General features: G+C 33.0%; 4 protein-coding genes across 12 annotated transcripts; 2 read left to right on the forward strand and 2 right to left on the reverse strand.

Moving 5' to 3' along the window:
* Positions 1–106: 106 nt before the first annotated feature.
* On the reverse strand, positions 107–2,684 carry LOC138933508 (RNA-binding protein NOB1). Its single transcript, XM_070296257.1, has 6 exons — positions 2,342–2,684; positions 2,006–2,138; positions 1,486–1,697; positions 958–1,375; positions 511–845; positions 107–389 (listed from the first exon to the last, which is right to left on the reverse strand). Exons 1-6 carry the CDS (start codon positions 2,411–2,413, stop codon positions 129–131), a joined length of 1,431 nt encoding a protein of 476 aa, XP_070152358.1. The 5' UTR covers positions 2,414–2,684; the 3' UTR covers positions 107–128.
* A 636-nt stretch (positions 2,685–3,320) lies between these two features.
* Eif4e4 (eukaryotic translation initiation factor 4E4) lies at positions 3,321–5,266 on the forward strand. 2 transcript variants are annotated; one of them, XM_070295389.1, is made up of 4 exons: positions 3,321–3,422; positions 3,973–4,154; positions 4,252–4,569; positions 4,646–5,266. In XM_070295389.1, exons 1-4 carry the CDS (start codon positions 3,393–3,395, stop codon positions 4,758–4,760), a joined length of 645 nt encoding a protein of 214 aa, XP_070151490.1. In that variant the 5' UTR covers positions 3,321–3,392; the 3' UTR covers positions 4,761–5,266. The 2 variants fall into 2 exon arrangements, with proteins under 2 accessions (XP_070151490.1, XP_070151491.1); XM_070295390.1 differs by lacking the exon at positions 3,321–3,422 and adding an exon at positions 3,452–3,815.
* Fadd (fas-associated death domain protein) lies at positions 5,011–7,878 on the reverse strand. 5 transcript variants are annotated; one of them, XM_070295387.1, is made up of 5 exons: positions 7,499–7,878; positions 6,735–7,093; positions 6,271–6,444; positions 6,020–6,150; positions 5,011–5,744 (listed from the first exon to the last, which is right to left on the reverse strand). In XM_070295387.1, exons 2-5 carry the CDS (start codon positions 7,060–7,062, stop codon positions 5,610–5,612), a joined length of 768 nt encoding a protein of 255 aa, XP_070151488.1. In that variant the 5' UTR covers positions 7,063–7,093; positions 7,499–7,878; the 3' UTR covers positions 5,011–5,609. The 5 variants fall into 5 exon arrangements, 3 of the variants coding, with proteins under 3 accessions (XP_070151488.1, XP_070151487.1, XP_070151489.1); XR_011446905.1 differs by lacking the exon at positions 7,499–7,878 and having other exon boundaries at positions 5,020–5,389; positions 5,526–5,744; positions 6,735–7,142; XR_011446904.1 differs by lacking the exon at positions 7,499–7,878 and having other exon boundaries at positions 5,022–5,389; positions 5,533–5,744; positions 6,735–7,142.
* On the forward strand, positions 7,458–20,787 carry Krt95d (phosphofurin acidic cluster sorting protein KrT95D). 4 transcript variants are annotated; one of them, XM_070295382.1, is made up of 12 exons: positions 7,458–7,916; positions 12,317–12,620; positions 12,775–13,062; positions 13,151–13,250; positions 13,622–13,777; positions 15,899–16,000; positions 18,037–18,305; positions 18,535–18,740; positions 18,929–19,276; positions 19,350–19,744; positions 19,858–19,974; positions 20,194–20,787. In XM_070295382.1, the coding sequence occupies exons 1-12, from the start codon at positions 7,813–7,815 to the stop codon at positions 20,325–20,327; spliced, it is 2,523 nt and encodes an 840-aa protein (XP_070151483.1). In that variant the 5' UTR covers positions 7,458–7,812; the 3' UTR covers positions 20,328–20,787. The 4 variants fall into 4 exon arrangements, with proteins under 4 accessions (XP_070151483.1, XP_070151482.1, XP_070151486.1 ...); XM_070295381.1 differs by having other exon boundaries at positions 15,896–16,000; positions 20,194–20,785; XM_070295383.1 differs by lacking the exon at positions 7,458–7,916 and adding an exon at positions 7,961–8,134 and having other exon boundaries at positions 15,896–16,000; positions 20,194–20,786.
* Positions 20,788–21,020: the final 233 nt, after the last annotated feature.

Consider the following 21,020-nt stretch of genomic DNA (forward strand, 5'->3'; position numbering starts at 1 on the left):
ACACATATAACAGTTAAATGTGTGGAGAAAAGGGAATGGGAAGATTTAATAAAATATATTTTAAAAAAATTTTTTTTATAAAATATCTAAATAATAACTAGTAAAATTGATTTAGTAATTAATCGTTTTTATTTTCGTCTCTTTTTGGATTCGTTAGGATTTCTTTTCATCCAGTACTTGATAACACCGTCTGGTTTTATGCCTAACATAGCTGACTTTGAATTTATATCACGCATAACGAATGGAGAATATCCAGCTATATAATCATCATCGAGGGGATTGTTTTTTATGCGCGCCAAACGTGACGGATGTTGCTGTGGCATTGGTTGATCCTCGCACAAAATGGGATTGTTGGCATGTTTTCCACCTTTTGGCATTGGTAATGGGAACTAAAAAAATTTCATCGATTTTAACTTTTAATTTTTATTGTATATATGTGTGTGTGTGTGTGTGTAATTAAATTGTAACGATTAAGGACAGGATTATATTAGGACAAGTAATACAACATACCCTCTTTCCTTTGGCTGAGAGAGGTCTCCGAAAATTTATATGGACTTGTTGTTTTCCGTTCTCATCTAACGTGACTTCTACCTTTTTCAGTGTCTTATTACCACAATGCGGACAGAAAATCTTTGTCATGATACTAGTGGTCTTAAAACAGGCATAACATCTAAATATAAACGTTCGCATTTGTTTGATCACCCTGCCATCTAATACAACTACATTCAATCCCATTTGCATGAGTACATTTTGCATTGCAAAATCCATTGTTAAGCACGCGACAGTAGCTGTCTTTTCTTCGAGAATTTCCGAATTCATTTGCTTTTTTATGTCGGCAATATTTGCTTATGCAACATAAATTTTTAGGTGTTATTCATAAATATAGAGATAAGAGAGAATAGTTTTTGTACTAATGCACTTTAATAAGATTTAAACAATTTACAATTTTATGTTTACCTGGTGTAATCCAACCATTGTCATCGTCATCTTCATCTTCATCCTCGATTGATTCTATGTCACTTTTTTCATCTTCAGATATTGCTGTATTAACTGGAGCAAGAATATCATTGACATCATGCTTACACTCATTCTTACCTTCTACTTCAAAATCTGTTGGATTGCATTTTAATTTAGCAAATTTTTCAGTTAAGTCTTCTGTTTTATTGTCTTCAATATCTGATGTCGCAGTTTCATAATCTGATTCAAGTTCAGTCGACGATGCATCAGATTGCTCTTGCTTTTCTATATCATTTATTGTGTCATTTACTGCTGATTCTTTTGTAATCTGTATGTGTCCGATGTTTTCTTTTATATCTGTTTTTTCCACATTATTTGAAACCTCTGTATTATTATCTGCATCTAATTCTGTCCTTTCCTAAATACAGAATACAGATAGTAATAGGAAAAATTGTCACATTACACACACACGTATACATGCGTTCACATATATACAAAAATAATACAGTACTTCAAAAAATATCTTACTGTTTTCTTCGGTATGTAAAAACCAAATGGTAGTTTAAGATCATCTCTGTTTTGTTTATCTTCAGTAGATGTAATAGTCCTTATTGTTGGGATATCTTTTAAATGTGCTGTCCCAACTTTTTCTTTTTCCAATTGATAAGTAAGTGCAATGACTTTGATGTCTGTAGCAGACAAGCTGGTATAGTCGCCACTTTTCTTAGAAAATTCAGTCACTGTGAATATGCAATATTTTCAAAACATGTTAATGTCAGAATGACCATATAATATATAGAAACATATTAGTATGTAAAGTAAATGATGATACAAAACAAACATATAGATACATTATTAAATTTGCTATTATATATATCACTAATGGAATATTAATTTTGTTTCTCATACCAGCAATAAGTTTTTAAGTTTGGAAAGAATATTTAAAGTGGAAAAATAATTGAATACAATAGTGATTGTATATTTTGTTGCATATATTCTTGGCACAATAGACATGAAACAGTGAAAGCATTTAACGAGCTCTAATTACCAAATTTTATGTTTTCAGTGAAGGCCTCTTGAACTTTCAAGTCATATGGTAGTACAACCAGTCTTCTTAATTGCCTCTTACTCGTGATTTCATCGACGACAGCTTGTTCCGTTAAAATGTTGATTCCAATATCCTAAAAATAAATATTTTTTACAAAATTCTTGTTTTAATCTTGTTAAAGACCAGAACATATTTTCATATATTCAATAAAAACTATATTTCGAATAAAATTACATAGATATAAATTTTTCGATATATTTTATACACATAACCTCACAATAAATAAACAATGTACGCATTTATTTACATATTATATTAATTTTATTTAATAAATACCTGCAAAGCAGCATTCCTTATAAAGGCACTCGTGTCAACAATTAAATGTTGTATTTTATTTGTATTATTCATGATAGAACTTTTAACACGTGTTCATTGTTCTTTTTCTTCTTCTTCTATCAGACATCAGACTGTGTTCCGATTCCCCACGCGGGTGCAGGTGCACCCGATATTATAGTATACGTGACACGTGACATATACTATAATATCGAGTGCACCTTGGTGGGGGGAATCGGAACACAGCACTAAAGCCCGTATCAGATTACGCATTGAAAATTAAAGATTAAAGATTAAAGATTGGAATTTGATTAATCAGAACAAAAAAGACTAAAATTTCTTTATTCTGATTGATAAAATTTACTAATCAGTAGTAAAGCAGCTTGCCGATTGATTGGTTAATCCGCAACTATCAACCGTAACCCCAATCGCAACCAAGGCGGCAACCTGCAACGTAATACGGCCTTAAAGGTGCCATTACATAGCAGCATCGAGCATCGATTATTATTATTATTATTAAACAAAATATATATAAAATGTTACTATCCCTCAGCAGAATATTAGAATCTAATCAAGGATTAACGGATATAATTTTCATAATTTTTTTTTCTGCATGTTTATAATATACTGCTCCTTTAAATCATTTCTTACTTTCAACAATATTTTTTCAAACTGTGTCATTTTGTCATTTGTGAATCCTTATTTGTGTGTCTTATTCATTTGAATATTTCGACCTTTGACTATGCGGCTGCGGTTGGTAAGACGCTAGAAATGCTTCGAAGCGTTTAATTAACCAATCAGGACAAAGGAAGTAAAGATTTCTTTATTCTGATTGGTTAATGCAATGCTTCGAAGCATCTTTAGTGTCTTCTCGACCGCAGCCTATATAGTCAAAGGTTTGCCATCTATTTTCTTATATCGTCTATGGAGAATATTGCGAAATCGCAGAAGCATAGAACAGGAACAGATGCGGCCCCCCCCCCCCCTCCTCTTTTGCTGCTTGCTGCCAGTTTGCGGCTTCTCCAAAGAGAGTGTGTGTGCATATTGAAGTGACATGGCTACTAGTATTTCCGAAGAAATCGAGGTACTCGCAGTGCGAAGAAATCCGTCAATATCACGTTATGATTTCGCGAGGAGGAATCCGGATAATTCGTACATTTCGACGAGAAAAGGATTTTCCGATTTCGCGCACACGACACGAGAAGATTCTCTCTCTCTCTCTCTCTCATTCTTTTCCGGAGCTTTCCATATCCTTCCCCCCTCCGCGTCCTTCTCCCCCTCCCCCTTCCTCACACGTTCTACCGAATATTCCTTACGTAGAAAGTGTCCTAAAGAAGCTAAAGCTCTTACGTTTGTAAAATTGTTCGCCTCGTGTCGGCGGTCGTTTCTTATTCTATAAACAATCGCTTAATTACCAGAAATACGAAGCGAGAATTTTGAAAGACGATAAAGGATCGTTCGCGGGGAAATGTATACGGTAATAGAGATTGTACAGGTTAACGTGTACAATCATCACAGATCATAAGGTCGCCTGTAACTTTCGCGCTTCGAATCCTATGATCTCTCAATATAATAATATTACGCGTTGGATGCATTGCAATAAAGCACCAAAACTTTTTTTTTTTTTTTTTCAGGAAATCGATCGCAAGCAAAACACTGAAGTAACAAATACCGGCGAATTTCCGCCTGAATACTTGATCAAGCATCCATTGCAAAACACATGGACCCTATGGTATTATGAGCCCGATAAGAATAAATCGTGGGAAGAGAGTCAACGGGAGATAACTAGTTTCGATACAGCTGAAGATTTCTGGAGGTGCGTCTTTCTTTTCTCGGCGTACGAAAGATACGTGAATATCTATATGTATTGTGGAACATGAATTAACGGAGAAAAATTTCTTTTTCTCGGACAGCTTGTACAACCACATAAAGACAGCCTCCGAGTTGAGACAGGGTTGTGACTATAGCATGTTTAAACAAGGTATTCGGCCTATGTGGGAAGACGATCAGAACAAATGTGGCGGTCGATGGTTAATAAATTTAGATAAGAGGCAAAGAACTACAGATCTAGATAATTTTTGGTTAGAAATTTTGCTTTGTATGATTGGGGAAGCGTTCAACGAATACTCCGATGATGTATGTGGGGCTGTAGTAAATGTGAGGCCAAAGGGAGACAAACTTGGTATTTGGACGTCAAATGCAGATTCTGCGGATAGTGTTATGGAAATTGGGTAAATTAAATTGATTCTTTTTATCCAACTATTAACGGATTATCGAGATTTCGTTAATACATTATTTTGATTTCAGTCGTAAACTGAAGGAAAGATTAAGGATCACGTCAAAAACAACTATGGGATATCAAGTGCATAAAGATACTATGATCAAAGCTGGCAGTCAAACAAGAAATACATATACGCTTTAAAAATATTGTTACATTTATTATATCACCCTTAAGTTGTTTGTTAAGATATTAATTTTCAAAATTACTAGTTGAATTATTAATGATTAGATTGTTTCAAAAATTTCTGGATAAATTATTAATGATATAATTGTGAGAGAAAAAGAGTCTCTGCATTATATTATAAAAAATTAAACTTTGTTTTGGAAAGCATGTTATATGATCATTGTAGCCATGTTTCCAGCTAACGATAAAAATTAAGTGAAAATTAATAAATATGTTGAATTCAAGTAAAACTGAACTGAAGTAAATTGAAGTTAAATTGAAGTAGATGAAAAGAGAAAAATATTAATATAAACATTTAGTTTTAAGAAAGGTACAGTATGTGTAATTTACATTTAGTTTAGGAAAATATGCACAGGCTGGTGTATTTCCCCATGATTGATAACATGTATGTGGTCATGATAAAATTGTACATTTAGATGTAATTTACACAACTTTATTATCTTTCAATAAATAAATTCTTGTAATTTGTGTAATATTTTCCTAGCTTGCATTTTATTAATTCTTGCCTAATTGATATCTAATTTATTCGAATCCATCTCTGCTTAAGTATCAATTATTTATTTTATTTTTCTCTCCTCCTTAACCACCTGAAACAACACTCTGACAATTGATATTTAGCTAGGCAAGGGTTAAACATTTGACCATATACATTGGCAAAATAAATTTTACAAATATATATAAATATTTAATAACTAAATTTTTAATAATAAGTAGTTTAAATACCAAATACCTATCCTCTTTCTATACGAAAAAAAAGAAAGAGAGAGAACTCTATGGACATAATTGTGCGAATTCATATGAATCATATCATAAATTTTTGTTTTTCAGTACTAATTCTTCTACAAGTTCCTTAAGATCTTTGCGTCTTCCTTTTTCCAAAGCGCGTATTAAATTTATCGCCCATCGCTCCATGTCAGATTGCGATATATAAAGTCGCAAAATCTTGGAACAAAAATTATATTTTAATATCAGTTTAATGTCTTTTTATTTTAGGCATGTAGTTAGACATACATAATATATCCATAGATATACATATATGTATATATATATACAGAATGAATCACTAGAGGTGTTATAGGCAACTTCATCACATAATGCCTGCTTCAATACTAAGTAGTCGCAGGAAAATAAGGATTTCATCTGGTTCAATTTCAGAAATAGCCTGTAACGTCTCTAGTAATTCACCATATATATACATAATACGTACATAATCTTACCTCATAACTTTGTTCCTTCAAATCGAAAGGATATTTACTTTGTACAGCATCAATTTCACATTCTCTAATATCTAAATGTCTAGCTACATCTCTCCAGGATCGACCCAATCTGTCCTTGAGTTGCAGTAACACTTTAAAAAGAAGAAATATATATATATATATATATATATATATATTACATATATGCAAAAAAAAAAAAAAAAAATGAAAACCTTAAGATCTACATAACTAACTTGAGATATTAAAAATACCTGTTTGTTGCAGCAATTTTCTTCTCTCATTGAGATTATTTCTTTCTTCCTGTTCCAGACAACAATGTAATGTTTGTGTAATCTGACTAAATGATTCAGCTGATCTTCCTATTGTCGATTGAGATAAATTAGAACTAGATAAGGACTCTAAGATTGATGAAATTGAATAAAAGACTGTTGCAAAAATAAAAATTGTTAGTTTAACGTCATATCAGTAATGTATTTAAAATAAGTAAAAGTTATATTACTAATACAACATACTAATATTTTTAAAACTACCTTCAATTTTTAATTCTGTATTACGCTATTCTTCTAAAAAGTTATTATTTAAAAATTCTCAACCAAATTAATTTTGCAACATAATATAAATAATTATGAAACTGCTTTGTCATTCTATGCTATAAGTTTATCAAATAAAATGAATTGTTTATTATAATTAATATCGTAAAAGACATCATCATTACCTTCATCATTTTGATACATATTACATAAATGTAATGTCGGCATAGTCCTCAACCAATTTTCATAATCGTGCAACCTGGTTTCCAAGTTTGGATCACCAACGAATGTCTTTGATATGTATTGCAATGGCTCTATTTTGTCATAACTGACAATATCTCGTTTTTCTAGTAGTCTTATTAATGTTTGTAGATCCGTTACCTTGCTTAATTTACGTTTCGAATCGATATCGTGCATGTAATTGAGTTTCAGTTCGTCCAAAGCTTTGCTGTCGATAAACGGCACAGCTTGTTTGAGAAACTCTTGACGAAGTACACGGTATTTCTCGAGCATCGTGTCCTCTAACGCGAAAACCCCTCACAACCTAAAAAAAATTAAACTTTTCACCTAGATTTATACGGGAATCGGGAATACCCGCTTACGCAAATAACACATTAGCAGTTCATAGATATATAGTTAAATGCGGCGTTCACGATAAAGATTTTAAGCCCTAAGCCTTAAGAAATTGACCAATCACAGTCAAGTATAAGAAGAATACTTGACTGTGATTGGTCAATTTCTTAAGACTTAGAGCTTAAGAAATTATGCGCTTATGCAAAAGTGTGTGCACCCCGCTTAAGTCATGAGCCCCGATTACCCATAATGCAATGCAAAGAATCGATGTGTGAGCCAATAACGGTCTATCTTATTTAGCATCTCTTTTCAATAGCGACCGCTCGCACATCGATTCTTTGCATCGCAATCAGGTCTCGTGACTTAACCTTCTTACATCGTATAACCTTAACGCGAATTCTCTTTTCTCCGTCCGGTTGATCCGCGCCATAGGCCGCGGCTCGCGACCGCGCACAAACCAAAAACATAAACGGGCGTGACGGCGCCACGGGCGATCATCCGGAATACGGAATCTCCATCGCTCATCCATTCCGTTTGTCCGTGTGACGTCCGTGTCCCGGTCTCTCAGCTTTCAATTCCTAGCTCCCGGCCGCGCTTCACGGTCATCGATGAGATAGTCGTCCGCGAGCCGCGGGACGCGGTGAAACGTTAGGCTAGTTTGGTATTGCTCGTGAGACGCTTAGGCCGAAAATGGCGGAACGGACGAAGGTAACTGCTCCGGCCACCCGGCCCGTTCCCATGAAGCTGTTCGCCACCTGGGAGGTGGATCGTACTCCCCCGAATTGCATACCCAGGTAATGAATTCGTATGTCGCATCGTCTTGTTTATTATATCGGTGCGTTTATTCGTCGCGATCGAGATTCGCTCTTCGACGCTTACGATGGACACTTTTCTCCGAGATTCGGAGCGATTGGCCTCTAGCCTTCTATGCTATACGACTCTTTTTTTTCTCTTTCGGCGCACATATGGATTTTTGTTACATTTATCGAGTTCGCGATTTCCTCGTCAGCAGGTACGTTGCGTTTCTTTTCACGGTCCGAATTACGATCGGTGTCCGCGCGTCGCGTCGAGATGACTGCAATCTGTCAACGGAGGAACGAAAATTGACAGATCCGCGAACGGTGAAGGAGAAAAACCCGTGATCATCGATATTATTCAATGTTCTTCGCGATACTCTTAAAGGGATAAACCTCGGATAAGCGATATTTGTGTTGTTACTCTTCCGATATAATGACACTGACAAGTGTCGATATGAAAAATTAATACGAGACAAACTATTTCTTGTTATGTGCTTGTGAATATTGATAGCTGATTAAAATACGGTCGGGAAACATCGACACATTAATAACCACAATTATTCCGAATAAAAGTTTCTTCTTGGGAGTTTTCAAGTTGAATTGAAATTTCACTTAATATATGGAAAAAAATGAATTGAGATTGATATTTATTTTTAAATCTATTATATATATAATATAATCAACGCATTTTATTGAGATATTAATTTTATACAAATAATAAAAATTAATGAATATATAATATAATTAAATATAAATAAAATTTCTCGTTATTTTTTTCCGTATCAAATTTTCAAATATGGAACGTTTAAATTTTCTTACAAATAATCATATATATATATATATATATATATATTTTTTTTTTTTTTCAAACATTATATAATACCAATAAGCAGAAAATAAAACAAATTAAATGATTAAACTAAAGTTTTTTTTTTATATTATACATTTATAATTTTTAATAGATTAATGTGTAATAAGCATTTTTAATATATTTAAAACTATATGTATTTTCTTTTCAGATCATTTTTTTAATCATATTTTGCTAAGAAATTTAAATTTCTTAGTCAGCCTAATAAGATTAATCAATTTTTTTAATCTCAAATATTCGTGTTTATTCGAAAAATATCTAAATGAAAGAAAAAAAAAAAAAAAAAAAAAAATTTACATTACACGTTACATTTATCGAGTAACGTGTTCTAACGATAAGAAGCGATAGGAAAGCATTTTCTTAACGTTCGAAATGTACTTAGGAGGCAGATATACAGGGTGTCCCATTTTAAAGGACCCACTCAAATATCTCAGAAACACTGCGTTAAATCGAAAAATGTTTCAAACAAAACTTGTGTGGCTTCAAGGGGGCCATAAGATGGTGACAATGGTTTGATCTGGAAAAATCATTTGAAGGTCATGTGAAGGTCAACTTTAAAATCTTAAATGGAAACCCCCATTTTTTATTTAGTATTCTTGTAGCTGACATCGAGAGCTTTCCAAAACATTATAATAAAGTATTTTTTCATTAAGTACTCTTTTTGAGTTATTTTATATTTTAATCTGACATATTTTGATATAAAAAATAAAATATTTCGTAAAATATTCAGTTTTCGATAATTTTACCGTAATACTTCTATGTACAGAATAATAAGATAAATTAATTAGTGCCAAAAAAACAAATAATTGTTTAAAAAAATACATTGTAAATAATTTTCTTAAAAACCATTTTTTTTTTATACTAATTGATTTGTCTCATTATTCTGTACATAAAAGTATTACAGTAAGATTATCAATCAAAAACTAAATATTTTACGAAATATTTTATTTTTTATATCAAAATATGTCAGATTAAAATATAAAATAACTCAAAAAGTACTTAATAAAAAACTACTTTATTATAGTGTTTTGGAAAGCTCTCGATGTCAGCTACAAGAATACTAAATAAAAAATGGAGGTTTCCATTTAAGATTTTAAAGTTGACCTTCACATGACCTTCAAATGATTTTCCAAGGTCAAATCATTGTCACCATCTTATGGCCCCCTTGAAGCCACACAACTTTTGTTTGAAACATTTTTCGATTTAACGCAGTGTTTCTGAGATATTTGAGTGGATTCTTTAAAATGGGACACCCTGTATAAATCATCTTATCTATCGTACGATTCAGTTACTGTTCCTTGAAATATTTTCTAACGATAAGAACGTTAAAGCGACGAAAATATATAGACCGTTTTTAAATCTGCTGCACAAGATTGAGAATGGGTATTACGCGAATAAATATTTATCTAGCGCGCGTTTTAGAGACTCGTATACGATCAATTCTTTTTAAATATGCGTCTCAAAACTACGGACACCTTCGTTAAATACCTTTATTTAGTCGATTTAGAATCGATTGTAAAACTATATCATGGAAAAAAAAAACAGCGTATAGATATATATTTTTACGATTGTAAAAATCGCATTGGCATGAAATACGATTATTGTATTTTTGACTCTCGAGATTGCGCTGCCAAACTAGCTAAACTAATAGTTTGGCAGTGCGTGTTTGGCAAAAGGCTCGTTTGGTTTGTTCGGTATAAATTCGTACGCAAAGTAGCCGTAACGCTACATAAGAAATATTTGCGAGCAGAATTTTCTATAAATATAGTTGAGATTAGTCGACGATATTTTATAACTCAAAGAGGACATGTTGCACATAGATTTTCTCATAAATCTACTCTGTATACTTAAATTTAATTATTATGTTTATTTGCCTATTTTCAATCGCAATCAGAAGGAATTTAAATATTCGTATATTTGTCTCTCTATTATTTCATTCGAATAATTTTGTTTCGGTGGATCGATCAAATCTCCGAAAGAGTGTTCTTATTGGGAATAGTTCTCTCTCTCTCTCTCTCTCTCTCTCTCTCTCTCTCTCTCTCTCTCTCTCTATTATTCTCGAATGATCCACTGTATCGTAATATATGAATCTTGTTTTTAAAATTCAAATATTCGGATCATTCAGACATTTCATAAAACATTTAACCGAATGTAGTTTAAGTTTGTCGCGAATCTGCTAATGTCAGATTAAATCGTGCAAATTTTGGCCTCGAGCTTCGAGCCTCGTCATCGTGCGTACGCATGTAAAATAAATGACAACGTACCACCTGTAGTTCTACCCTCTCTGCAGTTATATTTAGTATTCGCCTTCCCCTTCCCAACAACGGGGAAAGCTTTTTCATAAATAACGATAACCACCCTTTTCTCCGCGCTTCTTTCAATAAGGATTTTCTCGACGATGTCTCCACGTGGTATAGGATTCTATCATCGAGAATATATACAAAGAGTGTCTATGTAGAAAGAGAGTAAAGACCGATATTGATCGTAAAAAAAGAAAAGGTTTTCTTTACGAAGAAGTTATATTATTGGCAAAAAATTTGGCACGTATATATGTTGCTCTATACTTTTCAACATAAAGTCTCCGTCAGAATTTTTCAGAGACTTTTTCTAATCAGTTATTAGCTTTCATATCCTTTTGTCGAGGAACATCGGCTCTAGTATATTTAGCTCGTTTCTTGTATCAAAATTTTTAATTGTTTATCGCGAAATTTTTGGAAATGTTGACAGTTGCCAGGCGCTAGCAGCAACGATGCGCATTGTCGAGCAGGCAAAAGGATTGCGGAGAATTCCTTTTTTGGTACAAAGTTGAGGATCGATTTTAACCGCGTGTTAATATTTCTATACAGAAATCCTACGTGGTCTTCCGATAATCGCACTTGATCGGATCAGCAATCGTGTTTCGCTCGTTTTAATTCGATATGGATTATGGCTCAAGGAGAAACGATAATTCCGATAATTCGCAATATTTGTCCGCCTTCTCGCCAGATCTAAATTACTTGTGGTCTTCATATATTTTTTGGTGAAGTCTTCATATACGATAACGCGCGATCCGATCTGATGCATATGTCCGCGCGTACGTACATCAACACTCAACATACAATACAATATACAATATTAATCGGCTTTTGTCGGCCCATATCTCGTATCTCGTAACAGAATGTAGATGTAGATGCTTCAATTGTCACGCTAGTCTCGTCCACTCGTCCCTCGAGCTTCGAGAAAAGAATTATATCGATTGATGTTATTAATTCATGTATTCTTGTAATTTTGTTTTAACTGCCAACTGTCCGATCAATATTCTACATTGTAATGTTGGTTGAAACTATCGACGCTGAAATAATATACAAACAGGGTCTTTCTGTTGAGAGGGCCTATTTTCCAACTTATTTTCACGCGCTATTGGTTGTATTCTCGCTCGAATCTCTCATTCTTCCGATGATCAGATGATCTCTTTTTGTGAATCAACTTTGAACTTTAATAATACAATATTATTCTACTTTATATCGTAACTTGAAATTAATTTTTTCAGGCTGTGTTCTTTGACGTTAACGCGTTTAGTTATACTTCGGCCTCTCGGCTCGGATTTGGCGTCCATCAGCATCGCGGTCAAGATGCAAAGCTCCAAGAGGACCCTGCGATCCAACGAGATGGCTATACCGACTGGAGGAATACTCGATACGGAATTGGAGTTGCAGTTTGCGCTTCAATATCCCCATTTTCTCAAGAGGGACGGCAACAAGCTCCTGATATTATTGCAGAGGCGAAAGCGATACAAGAATCGCACGATGCTCGGATACAAGACCCTCGCGGAAGGGATCATTAACATGGCGCAAGTAAGTCAGAAATTTCGATTTATTTGACCGAGGGACAGTACTTATAACTATTGTATAATAATAACTATTAGCATTCTCTTAAAGCTTAAGGTAATATATGATTAATTGCGATATAATTAGAAGAGATATATATATATCCAACTTTTGATTACAGGTGCTGCAGAAACAAATGGATCTCGAGCTGGAACTCGTATCGGACAAGGCGGAGAAATACGGCGGCCACTCGATCGCGTTGGCGCGCGTGAGCGTTGTCGCTCTGAGCTCCCAGCCGGTCGACCACGACAAAAGACTGATGAACGATCCCAACGAAAGACTCTGTCCGGAATTCAGTGACGAAGAGGAGGAATTTAGTTCGGAAGGCGAGGCGGAGGGCAGCGATAGCGAGCCTACGTTGGAAGTACACAGACGAAAGAGTCGCGGAAAAATCCCTACGAATGCCAGGGTGCGTGGGTATAGTATTTCAGACTTAAGTTTCCTCGCCCATCATTGCGATTATACCAGGATTATGATAATGTTATCGTGTTTTGCAGCAAAGAAATCTGAAGCAAAAGTTTATAGCTCTGCTGAAGCGATTTAGGGTATCCGAGGAGTTGGAGCATGATCAAGAAGAAATCGGGCAAAAACTTTCAGGTGTGTGTATGTTCATATAATATATATATGAACATTATATGAACATTATATATATGAATATTATATATATATATATATATATATATATATATATATATATATATATATATATATTCATATATATAATGGATTGGATCTCTTATATACATTTTTTTTATTTCATATTATATATATATATATATATATATATTTTATATGAAACAAAAAGAAATGTATATAAGAAATCCAAGATTTTTAAGACTTTTATTTATTTTAGATATATATATATATATATACAATGTGTTTAAAAAAAATTTTTTTTTTAATGTTAATGAAAATCAAGCCTGAAATAAATGAATCTTCTATTTGAATAATTCATCGGTTTGTTAAAGGCGGTGATATGGCGATAGAAGAATTGTTCGATGAACTAGAGGATTTATCGGATAGTGGACCGGAATTGGATACCATGTCTGTTAGCAGCACACCGAAGCCATCGCTAAGACCATTTTTCAGTTCCAGTCGATCCCTCCTCGCGCCACCTCATTCTGGTAAGTCATCGCGTATAACGATTATTCGCGTATCCTAACAAAATGTGCGATATGTGTGACACATGGCAAAGGTATTTTATCGATTCGTTCTTGAAATTAATTTCTTGCCGATGTTGCGACTTAATACTGAAGTATAACGCAACGTATTAAAAGCTGATGCTGTTTAAACAAATGTTATACTATTAAGGGGATCTTGAAAAATTCCTGAAATTGCGATCGGTCGGTAGTAGTCCAAGATCCTCTTAAATCATATATAACATTATACGGTAAGGATTGAAAGATACAGTACATTTAAAAAACACGTCGTATTTGACTCGCTTTCGCTCTAGACTATCAATTACACTCATTAAATTCTCATCTTTCGTGGTTAAACGTCATTTTATTGGAATTTTAAACGAAAATATATTTCTTGTTCCAAGTTATCCTTTTAGTTTCTCACAAATTTTTTCTCCAAAGATAATATTTTTTAATATATTGCGCATTAGAAAGAAAATCAACGCGGAAAAAAATTTAGTATTATATTTGATAATGTTTGCAAAATAAAAAATATTTTTTTATTTAAAAATATTTCTAAATAATATTTTAAATTCTATGTCTCTTCTTTATGATACGTTTTAAAGAAAAGGGAACTATAAATATTATATTTATATTTATTGTAAAAAGTATAATAATGTATATACTTGTCTTTGCATGCAAATATCGAGATAAAAATGAAAATTGTTTGAGATTAGCGTTCCCGCATTCTTAGTTTATAGATTTGAAACATTTTGAGAAGAATGATAATCTATATTCTATAACTTTGATAAAAATTGCACACATCATATATATATATATAAATATATTATGCCTGAAAGGGGATTTTAACACACAATTCCATAAAAATGAACGATTTATAACTGCCAAAGAGAGATAGATGCATTTCTTATTTACTACTCGACTAGGCTGTTGATGTCTTGATGAGGCAGCATGATGTGGCTGTTGCAATCTGAATACCTTTTACAGGTTTGTGTAAAGTTTTTATCAACGAATTATTCAAAACGTAAATTTTAAATCAAAAGAATTAACAATTAAGTGTTTGTATGTGTCTGTATATATATATATATATATATATATATATATATATATATATATATATATATATATACACAACATATATATATATACAACATATATATATGTATTGATTTGTATTGGCATAAAGCGCATTACAAGCCATTTCTTTAAGTATAGAGATAAAAGTTTTTTTGTCATATTTCTTACAGCTCAATGAGATTTTTTACGACAGGTAGAATCAGTATGTAATTCCCATGAAAAAAGAATGATATAGTCTTTTTAATTTTTTTTCTCTTTATTTATATGACCATATTTCTTTTGGATAAAAAAAAGAGTGCAAAAATTTTTTTATTTAAATTTTTTAAGAATAAATAATTTTATAAATAGATAATATTTTATTGAATTTTTGTTGTTAAAGATATTTTAGAAAAGATGGAAAAGCTAAATTGACAAACACAATTAATAATCGAGCTTAATCGAAATTAAGAGACTCTAAATTCTATATTACAGCCATTGGATTATGACGTGAAAACGAAAAATCTTAATGATTTTTTTTTTTTTTTTTTTGCAATATATATTAAGACAAATTTGTTTCTTTTGTATGCCATATTTTATCTTAAATAAAACAAATTTATTAAATATGTCAAAGAGATATTTTTCGATTTGTGAATTAATAAATGTGTAAACCTTGAAAGATCAACTTGAAGCTACAAAAATAAAATTTATTTTTACTGGAAATATAAAATATGTACATTTAAAAAATGTATATAGATTTATTTATAAAGAGTAACATATTTCAACAAGATGTATTATCAAATACAAGCAGTGGCATGCGAAGAAACCAATTTATTTAGATATATAGTGCACGAAAGAGATCCGTATGAAGTTTTGAGACGTCATATAATTTAATACAGCTGGAACGAACAATTAAAGGCCCTAAAATCGTCAATTTATCTAAGAATTAGGCCTTAAAAGAACTACATAGCTTACTAAGATACAGATCTTGTGAATTAAATGAAAGTCTGGTGGGTTGGCTTTGCACTGTTGCATGTTACGATTCGATAGTAGTAACCAGCGAGGACACTGGAACTATCTCGACGACTACCATGTATCAGCAGCCAGTGGGTCAGCCGGCTAAAGAGAAACAACGTATCGGACACACAACTCCAGGTATGTAAATGTCGATTAATTCCCTGAAACTCTATAAAGACGAAAAATAGTTGGAACGTTCTAAGGACTTCGCTTCTTACCAAACAGCACGTATCTTGCGTTTGTGAATAAAGCATGCAACGTAAGATATCATTGAAGATAATGTAATAATCCGCCAATGTTTCTTTGAATAAAATATTTATAGTCGTTATATTTAAATTCTTATTTCTCCATGTTACAAATTGGGTACGGGATACGTTTGACAATGAGTCGAAAAAAATGCGATTTCTTTAAAAAAATATAAATAATATACATATATATATATATATATATATATATATATATATTATTCACATTTTATATTTATAATAAAATATCAAAGAAAAATTGAGAGCAAGAAAGAAATTTAGCAACGACAATTTTGTAGATTGGAGAAGAAACTCCAGCGCATGAATGACCTTGCTAATCGACAGAAGCTTGGTGTTTCAATCGTATTTGGTAATTAAGTGGCTTCGCAATTTACATTTACACGAGCAATGTAATTTATATATATTGTATATATATAAAACATTTAAATTTTTTCCTTTAATAATGCAACATGTTTTTCTAATGTAGCCAAATGCAAGAATAATCGAAGTGGCACGTTTCTCACGTATCTAAAAAAAAAAAAATTCAATCAAGCACTTTGTGGTTTCATCAATTTCTATAACTCTCATACACGTACTCTTATACGTACCTATACATTTAGCATGTCTTTTTTTCTCGATTTTGTATCTTCTATTATTCTTACTTTCTTCTCTCTGAAAACAAAAAATATATAAAAAGATATTTTTTCGCTATAAGGCTACGAATACATACTGATGTATAGTTAAGTTATTTTCAGTGTAAATAAATATTTGTGTTGGCATTTAATTTTCTTGCAGTTATTCCTATTATACGAATACACTTTTTCCGAATACACTTTGGCTTTAAAAGATGCGCCGTGTAATGTGTGTATTCATAATGTAATGCGAGAGCCTGTGTGTGTTCCCCTCCACATACTACCCTACTGTATGTCTCTTTTGCGGCTCCTTGTATGTAATCTTATTAGACTTCGATCTGTGATCTCCGGCCTGTGTATCTCTCTATCTACTCGTATACGTACGTATCCTTTACTCTGTCAATCTTAATCATGTATACTCTGCTTTTTCTAATAACGCTGCGAATTGCACATCATTTCACATGTCATTTGCCATAATATCCTGTAGTAAATATCACATACGATTACGCGATCTCAAAAAGTTTAGCATTGATTCAAATTTGACATGCGTGTGCAAAACCGTTGCCATTTATCGCGAGTATTCAGATGCCACGTGTCTTCCTTCGTATCTAAAGTTAAACACCATTTGTGTTGAATCTAAAATTCAAATTGTTTCTGATATGCGTACGAAAAGTTAAATGTAAATATGTAGATATACATAACATATGTGAAAAAAATAAGATACAATTTAAAAAAAAATAATTGAGAGGAAAATATATCTTTTTTGGTATTTTAATTAACAAAGAAAGATCATATAATTCACACGAGTATCTATTTATAATGTATTCAATCTCGAAAGTGTTTAATTTCAGGTACGAAGATGTGGCGCCTAGTGCACTTTTTGAGCAGTTTTTTAGCACATTAGCCGTGCTCCTCTTCACTTTACATTTTTTTTATCCCACTTGAATACTTATGCAGAGTCTTCCAAAACCACCGATACTCCGGTTTTAATCATAAAAGAACGATGTTCTCAATGTTTAGACATCAATAATGTTATATTAAATGAAAATTAACTGATTGTGACAATGGAGAGTTTTGAAGAAATGTTAACGAATAAAATATCTTATTCTTTGATTATACAATTCGAGTCTAATTTTAATTTTAAATTTAGTGTTTAATATCAGAATATTACAAACTCGTTTCCAATAATTGAGAAAAAGGCTTCTAAGTGTATCGGCGAGTTTAAGACGCACTCTCTATATTTGAGAATCACGTTACACATAACATTCCGATAGAGAATAACGAAATCTTCTTGCAGAGCGTGGAGTGGATAGACAGAGCGATGACAGTTCTCGAAGAGCTGACAGCGATTCCCATCCTGAGAACTGGACGGATCACGAAGCGAACGATCCGCCGAATTACGTAGCGGGTTCGCCGCCGAAATCCGAGCAGCCTAACAAGAGCGAGAGTTCCGAAAGAAAAAGCAGACTTTTCGCACGCGACAGAGGAACGCCGGGTAGTAATAAGTCCAAGAAGCACAGTCTGAGCGTTGATCTGAAACCCTCGGCCGATTTAAATAATACAGAGGTAATTACGAATAATAACTAGCTTTTTGCGCATCGTCGTATCGCATGATGTTAGACACATTGTCGGGATGTTCATTCAACATCGTTAATTTCTCGCATCCACTTTCTCCTTCTTAAGCCTATTAATCGCCGAATGTACGTCGCATTATATATAGATATTTATACAATGTGTGATTGTTGATTGAAAGATCCAAAATCTGATATTTCAAAATTATATTTATTATTTTCAGCCGAGAAAAGCTTTAGTTGAGCAACTGAGTCGTGTATTACCAGATGATAGTTTACCGGAAGCTATATCCCTCGTATCGATAGCAGATCCGGGTGGTGCGGTCCTTGCCGCGAGACTACAAGAGAGAAGCCACAAAGTTCTGACGACCGTCTCCCCGGCTGACATTCGCGCAACATTCACGTGTTTGGTCACGCGAATACAAAAATTGTAATTCTAAAATATGAATATGTAATTACAAAATATGAATCTTTTTGTGTGCATCACAATTCATAATTGATAACATAAAATGTATGAAAAATTTTTATACATCAAACATATATATACATATAGAGTATTCATCTTACTAAAGAATAATATCTAAAAAAAAATTTAAATCCATATCTTTATATATTCAGCTGCAACAGTTCTGCGAAACCACCCGCGCCCATCAAGGTAGTCATCGCTGGAGGAGATAATTTCATAAACGCAGTTCTTCGTCACTACGTCGACTTGCTGAGCTTCAGATCACCGGATTGGCAGAACTACATGAAATTTTTAGTGGTGCCGCTCGGTTCGAATACGTTAACGAGATATCTCAGCTCCATCGATTCCAAATATTCGATGCTCTTCGGAGACGAGTGGAAAGAGCTGTTGGAAAGGGAAGGTGGCGGTTCGATTGAAGGCGCAGCGCGAGTATCGGAATATCTGGCTACAGCGAATACAGTTTTATTATTACCTATAGCAGAAGCTATGGTTACATACAGGTAATCAAGACAAAAATTTCTTTTAAAACCAATATTGAACAATGGCATCGAAAAGAGATGGATTTATTCGCAGGGAAACAGACGACAGCAGTCAAATTTTCATTCCCTTTATAAATGACGTTCGCGTGGGTTGTCCGGATAGCAGTTCTTCCGCATCGGTCGATCTGGAGGAGAGTAATGTCAGTATGTCCGGTTCTCCGCCTTCCTTACCTCCTCCGACTTTGCCGGTTCCACCTCCGGGGAAATTAACACCACCCAGTAGTCCTAACGTAGGCCAACCGAGAGAAGGATGGGAACCAGTCGAGCTTCAGTTGGATTATTGGGGTAAACAGACTCAAGGCGAAAAGGGAAAGAGCACGTTACGTCAAGCTTTCAGAGCATTGCATGTGCAAAGACTTCCTTCATTGGGCGAAGCTCCGGGACATCATTTATGTATGAATTACACTACAAAAGAGAAGAAACAAAAAAGTAAGAACGTTAATCTATGTATTTCAGAAAGAATAAGATTAATTTTTTCTTGCTACAATTAGAATATATGTAAGATTTAAGAGCAAAGACTTACTGGAAATGTTCTGTTCCAGTAATGAGATTGGGTAAAAAGAAAGAAAAAGAGAAAGAGAACGAGCCAAAGAGTCAAACAGTGGATGGTGTAACGCGTCTTATATGTTCTGCGAAAACACACAACATTCCATTAAGAGGTAAAAAATTCTTATATTGATTAAATTTTCAGAATATTAAGTTATGAATAGTTATGAATAGTTATTAGAATCTTCTCGAAAACTTATACGTTAAGGCGTAATGAACATCTGGATTTGAGAATCATTGTTTGCCTCCTCGCACCTTTTTTATTATCATAAGTATGATTAATCTAGACTTCATTTTACATTAATCGCTTATAGTAATTATTCTTACTACAGTAAGCATTGATGGTACCGAGTGGTATGGTGTAAAATTCTTCCAACTATCAGCGCAATGGCAAACACACATCAAGACATTTCCAATAGCATTATTGGAATATAATCCGCAACAACAGACTTCAAATGCTATATAAATCTAGATTTTCGTCATTATAATGAAGGCTTTTAGCAATTTACTTACATATTTTGTATTATCAATACGATACACTAATTGACTCGTTTTATACGCAAATCCGATAACCATCAACTTCTTAAGACTGCCTAGTAAGAATTAGATTTTAGCGGATATTGCAAATTCCGATATATTCGAAATACATATTACATTTATTCCATTATTTGGTAATAGCGATAGAAGATATTTAAACACCTGGAACATTCTTATGTCATACAAAATGTATAGTTATGTGTGATAAGCATACATTATGTCCACAAGGGGTTCATATGATGCATGTACATCTTGAAATTATATTATAAAATATAATTTATATGCTTTTTTTGTGTAGATAACTCGATGAATATATAATTTTATCACATCAACACAAATCATAGAAATTACGCATATTTGTTTGTCGATATATCATAAGCAATTAAAAGAATATATCTATTTATATAGAGATTTTGTTGGTTATGGGAGTGCTATTATACACGTACTAAAATTTTCGATCAATGACGTATTTTTATGACAATATGTTACTCAATTCAATACTGAGATATCTTTAAGTAGCAAGATTGAGAGATATCGCAAATTTAAGTTTTATTTAATGAAAATATGGTTTCAAAGATAATCAAGTTATTATTTTCACTTTTATTTAATATTAATGTTTACT

Source organism: Polyergus mexicanus, unplaced genomic scaffold (genome assembly GCF_030449975.1).
Source record: "Polyergus mexicanus isolate NDT 795.1 unplaced genomic scaffold, iyPolMexi1.0 SCAF_5, whole genome shotgun sequence".
Taxonomy (NCBI): Eukaryota; Metazoa; Arthropoda; class Insecta; order Hymenoptera; family Formicidae; genus Polyergus; species Polyergus mexicanus.

What these genes read in the sequence shown, in the direction of transcription:
- LOC138933508 (XM_070296257.1), bottom strand. Translation starts at nt 2,413, where the DNA reads ATGAATAATACAAATAAAATACAACATTTAATTGTTGACACGAGTGCC. An exon ending in TTTACATACCGAAGAAAACA is followed by an intron (nt 1,376 to 1,485) that starts GTAAGATATTTT and finishes TTCTGTATTTAG; the next exon opens with GAAAGGACAGAATTAGATGC. An exon ending in TCTCAGCCAAAGGAAAGAGG is followed by an intron (nt 390 to 510) that starts GTATGTTGTATT and finishes AAATTTTTTTAG; the next exon opens with TTCCCATTACCAATGCCAAA.
- Eif4e4 (XM_070295389.1), top strand. Translation starts at nt 3,393, where the DNA reads ATGGCTACTAGTATTTCCGAAGAAATCGAG. An exon ending in GTATTTCCGAAGAAATCGAG is followed by an intron (nt 3,423 to 3,972) that starts GTACTCGCAGTG and finishes TTTTTTTTTCAG; the next exon opens with GAAATCGATCGCAAGCAAAA. An exon ending in ACAGCTGAAGATTTCTGGAG is followed by an intron (nt 4,155 to 4,251) that starts GTGCGTCTTTCT and finishes TTTCTCGGACAG; the next exon opens with CTTGTACAACCACATAAAGA.
- Fadd (XM_070295387.1), bottom strand. Translation starts at nt 7,062, where the DNA reads ATGCTCGAGAAATACCGTGTACTTCGTCAAGAGTTTCTCAAACAAGCT. An exon ending in TATGTATCAAAATGATGAAG is followed by an intron (nt 6,445 to 6,734) that starts GTAATGATGATG and finishes TTTTTGCAACAG; the next exon opens with TCTTTTATTCAATTTCATCA. An exon ending in AAAATTGCTGCAACAAACAG is followed by an intron (nt 6,151 to 6,270) that starts GTATTTTTAATA and finishes TTCTTTTTAAAG; the next exon opens with TGTTACTGCAACTCAAGGAC.
- Krt95d (XM_070295381.1), top strand. Translation starts at nt 7,813, where the DNA reads ATGGCGGAACGGACGAAGGTAACTGCTCCGGCCACCCGGCCCGTTCCC. An exon ending in CCTCGCGCCACCTCATTCTG is followed by an intron (nt 13,778 to 15,895) that starts GTAAGTCATCGC and finishes ACGATTCGATAG; the next exon opens with TAGTAACCAGCGAGGACACT. An exon ending in TATCGGACACACAACTCCAG is followed by an intron (nt 16,001 to 18,036) that starts GTATGTAAATGT and finishes ATCTTCTTGCAG; the next exon opens with AGCGTGGAGTGGATAGACAG.